At 48.0% G+C, this 10034-nt stretch overlaps 1 protein-coding gene across 1 annotated transcript; it reads left to right on the forward strand.

The window, feature by feature from the left end:
* Positions 1-6326: 6326 nt before the first annotated feature.
* On the forward strand, positions 6327-9821 carry LOC123176785 (WRKY transcription factor 28). Its single transcript, XM_044590847.1, has 3 exons — positions 6327-6954; positions 8575-8733; positions 8850-9821. Exons 1-3 carry the CDS (start codon positions 6464-6466, stop codon positions 9412-9414), a joined length of 1215 nt encoding a protein of 404 aa, XP_044446782.1. The 5' UTR covers positions 6327-6463; the 3' UTR covers positions 9415-9821.
* The last annotated feature ends 213 nt before the right edge of the window (positions 9822-10034 follow it).

The raw sequence follows: 10034 nt of genomic DNA on the forward strand, positions 1-10034 counted from the left end.
ATTGAGTTGTTGTAATTTGTTCATAAATGAATTATATGCAGAAGTTAGAATTTTTTTTCTGTTCATACATTTTTTGGTGATATTATTGTTGAATATGCAAATGTTTGTGTGTTCATATATATGCAAAGAATATGTCAATTTTTTTCATAGAATTTTTATGATTTTTTTCTGTTGTAATTTTGTTCGTAGACTTTTTATTTTGTTCATAGAATTTTTATGTTTTTTCTGTTGTTTTGTTCATAGAATAAGAAGAGAAAGTGTTTAATATAATTAGTTACAAAAATAATAGAACTAGTTAAACTAGTTTATTTTTAATTAGTAAATACTACTTTATTCTATTTATAGTAAGTGCTTAGTAGTTGAACTAGTTGATTTAACAAAACTAGTTTATTTACTATAGAAGTAGTTTATTTTTAGCAAGGAAATTAATAGAACTAGTTTGTTTTTTTAGTTAAAGCAATTATTCCCGCATCGACGTCGACGATGCCTATCCCGCATCCTCGTCGTCGACTCGGCGGAGGAGGCCAGCTTGATCAGAGGGGCCATGTCCGGGACTGGGCTCCGCCGGGCTGGTTTTGGGAGGTGCTACCTTCCGGGGGGCGTAGGTTGGTGAGGAGTCAGCCCGTCGTTGACCCGATCCTTGTTTGGTGGCGGTCGTGTGGGCCAGTGATGGTGCTGAGGCTTCCGGACACCGCGGAGGTGGTACATCACCGTGTCAGCGAGGAGGACGGGCACGTCCGTCGCTACATGGTTGCGTTGGAGGGCAGGTTCGACAATACCTGGCAGGTTCTTCAAGGATCTCACTGGAGCGATCCTGTGATGGTTCCTTCTCTTTGGGTGTCCACCGCCCGCGCCAATACCCGTCGGGCGCTACGGTTCTAGCTGTACTGGCGATGCTATATGTATGATAGTATTCGAGGTGTATTAGTGATAATATTCGACGATGTACGGACGCATGGAGATGATGTAGTTTTGCTTATAATTGAGTGCATCCTAATTTGAATACTACTTTATTTTGCAATTTGATTTTGCTTATTGAATGCTCAAATTGGAAAACTACTCCTACTTTGAATGCTAAAATTGGAGAGCAATATGCATAGCGTATGCATATGATTAGTTGATAACTTATAGGGTTTTTGTTTTCGCAGAAATCTAGGAGCCCCCGGCCCCTCCATCATCCCCGCCGTCGTCCCCGTCACCGACCCCCTCTGACCTCGAGGTGAGACCAGCCAAATCCTCTTTTAGAAAGATAATTAAACGATATTTCGGGTTGATTTTAAGTCTGTCGAGTCTCCACCATATATGAGAGGACGAAGAATCCCGACTGTTGTCGTGGGGGTAGCTTCTCCTTCGTTCCCGTGTGCTAGACAATTTGGTGTAATGCACTCGGGAACGAAAGGAGGAGCTACCATCACCGACGGTCGCAAATGTCAGAGAGGAATCAGTGAGGGAGAGTTCCACCATATATATATGAGAGGAGGAAGAATCCCGACTGTTGTCGTGAGGGTCGCTTCTCCTTCATTCTCGTGTGCTAGACATTTTGGTGTAATGCACTCGGGGATGAAAGGAGGAGCGACCATCACCAACGGTCGAATGTATACACCACGTGAGCTGAGAGTTTTCAACAAAAGACTCGACAGACCGATAGTCAACCCGTGATGAATAATAATGATCTAACTTAGGTTTTTTAGTACATATATTTAATTTTAGATGTTTAATATTTGAATTATGAACATAGGAAATGTCGTACTCGGACGACGAAAGTCTCCCGGGGGAGTGTGACTGGTGCCACGACGACCGAGGTCAGTGCGACAGGCCTCACCTGGACGAAGATCGGCGCTTCAGCATTAAGCTGGAGGAGACCTTCGATGTTGAAACGGCACGCAACGACGACAAGTGTTATTTTTTCGTAATTAAGCACGACTTCAAATATTTCAACATGTAATTTTCATCTTTTACAATTCGACTAGCTTATCCCATGCCATGCAAGACGCTATGTCTTGGAGAGGATGGGTTTTGAAGACCATGAAAGTTTCGAAACAAAGAAAATTCACCTAAGGACCCATCATGGTGTGGATTTTGAAGTAAAGCCGTACAATTCTGAGAGGGTAACCCATTTTGGTTGCAAAAAATGGGAAGCGCTTTGCAAGATGTATGGTTTTGATGAGTGTATGCTTGTCACCATGGATCTTGGTGATCCTAAAATCGAGCAAGACAATATGGACATTTGGGTCCTTGTTGATACGCCTCCAATTCTACCGCTATGTGAGTTTCTCAAACATAGTTATTAGCTAATTTATATTGTTTATTTCAAAATAGTTGACAGCTTATTTCCATTGACAACTTATTTTGATTGTTCAAACAATGTGCGGAACATGGTAGACAAAACCCACTACACCGATGGCTCCGAATTAACTTATCAGGAGAAAAATCATCTGGTCGGATTTTGTACTGATATTGAGAATTACAATATCTACAATCAAACTCCTCAACATTATGGTCGATACGTGCCACTAGTGCACGTGTTGAACTACGGTAACTACCATGGAGATACCCTGGTAAGATTTTTTACTATTACGACATCCGTGCATCTTTTGCATACTTCTAAAACTAGTACATCATTGCTAACTATGAAGTTATTACTATGTTTTTCAACAGATAATCCCAGAGGATTGTGTGCCTCATTTGATGTATCAGAATGGCAGCTTTCGTGTTTTGAACATATATCCAGGTCATCCTACGAATCTCAACTGTCCATACCAGATTTCTCAAAGAAGTGGAGACATGCTAATCAAAAAATGGAAAAAATGTATGGACAGTCGTCAGGAGGTTCTTGGAAGCAAAAGGAAGCGAAGCGCAAGAATTGAAGACAGGATGATCTCCATTCTCCATAATGGAGAGTCATGGTCTATATTATTTTATGCTATTTTACCTTAAAGAGGGAATTTAGGTCCTACCTAATACTGATGATCATGTGCTAAGAACAAAGTAGGGTTGGTTCGATGACTATGAGGATGATGATCGTATGACTTGTTATCAATAACGAGTAGAAGTTGTATGATGATGATTAGTAGGACTTGTTATTATGATGATGCATGATGCGAGCATGAAGAGTTATTATATATCTGTGGGTGAAATGAACATGGATTGGATTGAAGTGAAGGCAACATGCATGTGATGCATGTCGAAAGTAGTACAATCCAAACTTGATCAAGTTAGGATTAGTATTACTTTCGACATGCACCACATGTTGCCTCACTTCAATCTAAGTCATGTTTAGGCATAGCAGTAGCAGTAGCACGGAGATAAGAGAGGACACATCTCTCTATTAGCTACCTATACCAACCTAAATTAACCCCCAAAACCCCAAAACCACCCCCTTTCAAAAACAAAACCAGCCCCTGAAATGCTGACGCGTGGAAGCTAATTGGTCTCGGTTGGTGCTACCAACCGGGACTAAAGGCCCTCGTGCCTGGGCTCGCCGGAGCGGCCACGTGGAGGCCCATCTGTCCCGGTTAGTATAAGAACCAGGACTAAAGGCCTAGGGCAGTAGTAACGACCCTTTAGTCCCGGTTCCCCAACCGGGACAGATGGGCCTTATGAACCGGGACAAATGGCCCTTTTTCTACTAGTAGTTCTCTTCTAGTTTGATCTAGACTAGATCTAGTTCTAGTTATATTTCTTTTTAATCCTTATAATAGAGAAGCCCTGGGCGGTTGTCTTCTTCTCCTTATAATTATTCGGCGATGATTAGCTCTGGACGGTGAAGCTCCCAGATCGTGGAGCTTGTACACTTGCAATCTATAGAGAGGTCGTGCTTCCAGTCTTTTGTTCGAGGGATCGTTCGTGAATGGTTCAAGGGACTTCAAGTATGATCTACACCAACTCTTCTTCCGCTGTAACTCAAAGTTGGTAATGATCCCATCTAAACTGCTAATGCATCTTCATAGTGTTCCTGTTTCGATTGTATGACAATTTTTTTTGTTTTCTACCACGTTTCCCAACAGTCTTTACTAATACCATATTGTAGTTGATTGCCTCTCTACTAGTTGTTGTTGTTGAATATATTGCTAGCTCTTGAATCGGCTTTCCAATTATTAGGCTCACTTCCATATTTCGTTGAACTGCCTAATTGATAAGTAGAAATTAAATTTTGTAATTCTACCTAATCAATCTCCTCTAGGTCCATCTTCATCCTTTCACCAGCGAGCCGAAAATCGCGGCTGTTGGCGCCATCATGTTGTCACCCTTGCAATTCCTTGTATCCCTATCAGACGGCAGCACCTACGCCGCTGCAAGCCTGCTTCTCCTGAGCACATCATGCATGCTCCCTCGACGACCATCGCGCCTCCTGAAGCAGCCACGAGCGGGCAAACCGTGCCACCGGGAATACCACATGGTGCACGTGCAAGGCCGGGGTGGTGGCTGCTCCATCTCATCTCTAGCCAGCGTGGACGGGGAGGACAATGCCGCTCGCGTGCGAGGCCGGGTGGCGGCTGCTTCCCCTCCTCCTTCTCCGGCAACCACGTTTCCTCTTCAAGCAGCTTCCTTATCCTCTGCTCAACCTCCCTTCCCAAGGTGTATAACGGTGACGGGCCGCCTCACTCGTGCTAGAGCTCCATGCGTAGCTCCCAAACCACGGGTCTTCTATGCTGCTGCCACCGCCAAGTTTGTCAGAATCGCGATTCTATTATATGATTCTACGACTTTACGATCCAAACTAACCCCTCTGATTCTATGATTTTACTTCATAGAATCTATGTTAGGATCCTGATAGTGAAGATTCTACTATTTCTGATCCTACCATCGGAGCTTCGATCCGATTAAAAATCACGATTTTGACAACCTTGGCCACCGCCACTGCCGCATGCTTCCTATGCCAACACTTCCTCGCCGCATCGAGAATCAGCGGATCTATGGAGGTTACCGCATCACCGACCTCAGGGATCGCCGGTGAGAAGAAAAATCGAACGAGGGGATGAGAGGGGAAGGGGGAGTGGTAGTGGAGTTGTTCTGGCTAAGAGGATAAGACGCGAAAGAACAAAAAAGAAGAGGTTCGTTCGCGTCGAGAACCGCTGCATCGCACCTTTTTTTGGCTGACGTAACGCCCTTCCATGCTTTTTTTTGCGGGAAACATTTTTTTTTATCTTTGAGCATCGTAAGTTTTTTTTTTTTGAGCTGGCATCGTAAGTTTTTTGTGTGTGGAGAAACTGAGCATCGTAAGTAAGGATCGGAAACATATGCACCGGTGGAGCGTGCACGCTCGATAAATCGGTGGGCGCACGTGGACGTTTACACGGTTGGCATGCGTCCGTCGTCATGGTCGCCGTCCGTCCCGGCCGCGCGCGCCGGCGCCCGAGACCAACGTACGCACGCTCTTTGCTGGCAAGAAGAGGGCCATGCAGGAAGTCGCCGTCGCATGGTCGGCCCGCCCGCGACCAGCCTCGCTCCCCTCGTGATCGAGATCGACGGCTGGCCCGTCCTGTCCCGTTCCGTTCCACCGCCGGAGACCCGCGGCCCTGGGATCAGCATCGGACGGCCGAGGATCCCGCCCGTCATGCACGGTGGCGGCGTCACGCTCGCGCCAGCCTGGACGTGGCCCGTCGCGGGCCACGGGCGCCGGGCCAGGGTCAAAGCGGAGGCGGCCACGTGTCTGGTCTGAACGGGTTGACCCGGCGCGCGGGTTTGACTGGCTGCCCGCCGGTGCGTGGCCGTCATCCATGGCTGACTCGTCGGGAAGAGAAGAGCCGTGTGCGACCTCGCACTGGTCCGTACAACGCCCCAGTGTTTATTACCACTTGGAGTGTGCACTGGTGCTACCCGTTCTTCACCATGTCGCCTCCCAAGTCCCAACAAATTTGGCTCCTAATTAAGCAACTGTTTCTTCATTCTTTTCGACTGAAATTGAGATATTCCTCTAGGTTTGATGCACCGTGGTGAACTAAAACTACGTTTAATATCGGTTGAATAAGTAACATGCGACATTTTGAACTGGTAAAACCTACTCTAGTAAAAAAACTAGCACGTGAGACCAAAAAATCCGAGCAAGTGTGCATGTAGTCTATACTAGTATTGTGCTACCGAAACTGCCATACATCTCCAATTGACGAAGCAAATGAATAGTTAAGTAGAACCATTCCGGAAGGAGAAGCACTTTCCCCGCAAGAAGAAAGAAATAAAGATGAAGAAGCCCTTGACCATGCACCCCCCTACCCAACCACCTATTCATCCATCCATCTTTCTCCGCACACAATCACACACTAGCCCAGCCTTCTACTCGTCGTGCTAGCTAAGCTTCCTCTCCCTCCCTCCCCAGACCCCTCACACACACCCCTCGCCTTCCCCCTCCACTGCACCGCCACCTCTACACATCCGCTAGTACGGCAAGAACCCAGAAGGCCACCGGGACTTCGATCCGATCGATCCAGCCACCTAGCTAACTCGCCGATCCATCCATCCATCCATGTCGGGCGCGAGCCATGACCAGCACCGCCGCCACCTGTCCGGCGACTTCCAGTTCCACGACGAGCTGGCCTCGCTCTTCGCGCAGCGGCCGGCCGACGCCGCCTCGCCGTCGCCCATGATGCAGATGCAGCCGCCGCAGACGCCCTGGTTCTTCGCCGACTACCTGCAGACGCCGGGGATGGACTACGACGACGCCTTCGGCAGGGACTTCATCGGCTCGCCGGCCGGAGGCGGCGGCGGCGGCGAGGAGGTCAAGAGGGAGATGCTGGCGAGCGACGGTGCCGCCGGCGCTGTTGTTGTGCCTGGAGGCGGGCCGGGCGGGACGGCGCACAGCGTGTCGGTGTCGTCCACGTCGAGCGAGGCCGGTGTCGGCGGCGGCGCCGGCGCGGTGGAGGACGAGGCCGGGAAGTGCAAGCAGGAGGAGGGCGAAGGCGACGACGAGAGCAAGGAGGCGGCGGCCGATGGAGAGGCGGACAAGACCAAGAAAGGGTAAGATACTAAGATCTGATTGATTTCTTGCAGAAACTTTACTTGCTGATCTTGGCTTCAAGTTCTAGTTCTAGATCAGATATGTACCTAGAGGTTGATTGATTTCCATACAGTTCACTGATGATTCTCATCTGCCATGTGCTAGATTTTGTTCCTTCACGTTCGATTGTTCTTGTTGCTAGTTTGATTCGTTCTTCACTGATCCAAAATTTTCCAACCGGCCGCCGGGCTAGCCAATCCCCTTTCCACTGGATTAATACTAGGATCATTAACCAGTTCATGCCAGATATATAGCTGGGTGGATATATATTTAGTTAAGCCAGTTGATCGATCCGATTTAATTAGATCTACCATGCAGCATGCATGTGTTCGATCCTTTCCATTCCATTCTAATCTTGTCTTCTATTCGGTCAATGCACCGTATGAACTCGATCTGTTTCTAGGGTTTCCCACCAGCTAACCTGTTGGTCCTAGATCGAATACAAAATTGTAGTACTACTACTGGTGCAAAAAGGGCTCCATCTTTAGGGCTCGATCAGCTGCAAAAGGTTGATGAATGGTTGTTGTTGCATATATATGCCCACAGCTTTTTGATTGGAGTCTCAGCTTTTCCTCCTTTCATGATTTCTTCATATCTTGTGTTCATCGACATCCACTACTTTCAAGTCTTCGAATTTGACTGCACCAACCCTGCTGCGTCCTTGTTAATTAATCCACCAACAATATCACGTTTATTAGGAAATGACTTAAGAGATTCTGGCTAGGTCCTAAAGATACTCCGATTGATCCATCAACTATCAGATATCTAGCTGCTAACACGACTGATCCATGGATAGATCAGGGAAAATTACTTCACAGCTTCTATGGTCACATCGTGATGTACTTGTGCGAGTGACCTTTTTTTTTTGACTCGAACGGCAGGTGCTCTGCCTTTTCATTGAAGATTAGGAATGTACATAAGAGTGAGCAGTCGTCCAGAGAACGCTGCCTGTACAAAAAAAAGAAGAATTACAGCGCTACTCTCAGGAAATCTAAGTCAGCTTTTATCAGAGAAACCACGCCGTCCGCTGAGGTAGACTTGGCGTTGAAGACCCTCCTGTTCCTCTCATTCCACATGTGCCAAGCAAAATAAGCAGCAGCAACGGCCCATACAAGCATGATGGATCGATAACCAAATCCATCCATATCTATGAGTACAAATAAGAACTGTTACTACTGTAGTAGCAAACAAAAGAAAGATTAGGATAGTTGGTGTACGGTGTGAACCTAAAATCTCCATGTGTGTATGCATGCAGTATGTATGCGTGCGCCGGCTGTGCCGTACACACACACCTACCTAGACATGTTGTATACGTACGTACAGCCACTATGTTTGAACGGACCATGCAACTAAGTAACTAACTAATATAATCTCTCTAGTATGAACAAACATGCATATGCATGGCATGATTTCTCCGTACCATGTGATGCACAACGGCTATCGATCGTTAATTTGGTGTCTCCACTTTGATTTTCTAGCACTAGATCGATCTTTGCTTTGGTGTTGTACTAGTGAACTTCGATTTGGTTTGTTGGTATATGCATGTGTATAAGATTGACCAATAATGGAGTTGATTGTAGGGCGGCGAAGGGGAAAGGGGCCGCCAAGGTCAAGGGGGAGAAGCGGCCGCGGCAGGCGCGGTTCGCGTTCATGACCAAGAGCGAGGTTGACCATCTGGAGGATGGATACCGCTGGCGCAAGTACGGCCAGAAGGCCGTCAAGAACAGCCCCTTCCCAAGGTACTTTTATCTGTCGATCAGTGGATTAGGGTTTCTTTCCTTCTATATGATGCACCTGCGTGTGAATGGTTGATGCATGCGACTAACTGCGTAGAACGAAATGGGCGATGGTGCAGGAGCTACTACCGGTGCACGACGCAGAAGTGCCCGGTGAAGAAGCGGGTGGAGCGGTCGTTCCAGGACGCCGCCGTGGTGATCACCACCTACGAGGGCAAGCACACCCACCCCATCCCGGCCACGCTCCGCGGCGCCAACCACCTGCTCGCCGCGCACGCCCACGCGCACGGCGGCCACGGGCTCATCCACCCCGGCATGTTCCGGATGCCGGCGCCGCCCGGCGCCTTCCGTCCCGGCGACGCGCTCGGCAGCTTCCTGCAGCAGCAGCACGCGGCCATGCAGCACCAGCAGCAAGTCGCCGCGGCGGGGATGGCGATGCGGCAGGCGAACGCCATGGCGAGCAGCCACATGCAGGCGCCTCCTGCTGATCGTGGCCTGGCCACCGCCATGACCGGTGGTACCACGGGGAACAATACCCACACTGTCAGCAGCAGTAGTGGTGCCGATCCGCTGCGGATGGAGCACCTGATGGCGCAGGACTACGGCCTGCTCCAGGACATGCTCATGCCGCCGTCCTTCGCCCACAGCGACAACAGCAATAACAACCCCCACAACCGCCATTGATCGAGAGAGATCGAGCTTCCAGCTTGCCCTGACTGCGATCCATCGATCGATTCGGCGCCCCTTTTGCTTGTTAATTGACTCTTTTTGCATGGTACTGATATCTATCTATAATTGATGAATGATGAGGACACGATCTAGCTTAGCTGCAGCACGGAGAGGACGATGCTTGCGCACGTACGTGAGCAGTAGTTGCATGTTAGCGTAGTGTTAGTACTAAGGGTCGTTGTAAATTATGGATGCATGCATGCATGCGTGTGTACCTGATTGATTCTGATGAGCTCGTGCATTGTTGCACTTCGAGCCGTATCTATCTATCTAGTAGTGGTACCTGCTGCGCTGATGGGTAGTGTGGTGATGATTTTGCTTCATCTTGTTCCGTTTCCTTGACTTTGAACCAAGTACAAAAATTATGTGATGCTTAATAGTACTCCCTCCGTTCCTAAATATAAGTCTTTGTAGAGATTTCACTATGGAGTAGATACAGATGTATCTAGATGCATTTTAGAGTATAGATTCACTCATTTTGTTCCGTATGTGGTCCACAGTGGAATCTCTTCAAAAACTTATATTTAGAAACGGAGGGAGTAGCTTTCAAGGACTGCATGCATGCATGCAAGATT

Source organism: Triticum aestivum, chromosome 1D (assembly GCF_018294505.1).
Source record: "Triticum aestivum cultivar Chinese Spring chromosome 1D, IWGSC CS RefSeq v2.1, whole genome shotgun sequence".
NCBI classification, from domain to species: domain Eukaryota; kingdom Viridiplantae; phylum Streptophyta; class Magnoliopsida; order Poales; family Poaceae; genus Triticum; species Triticum aestivum.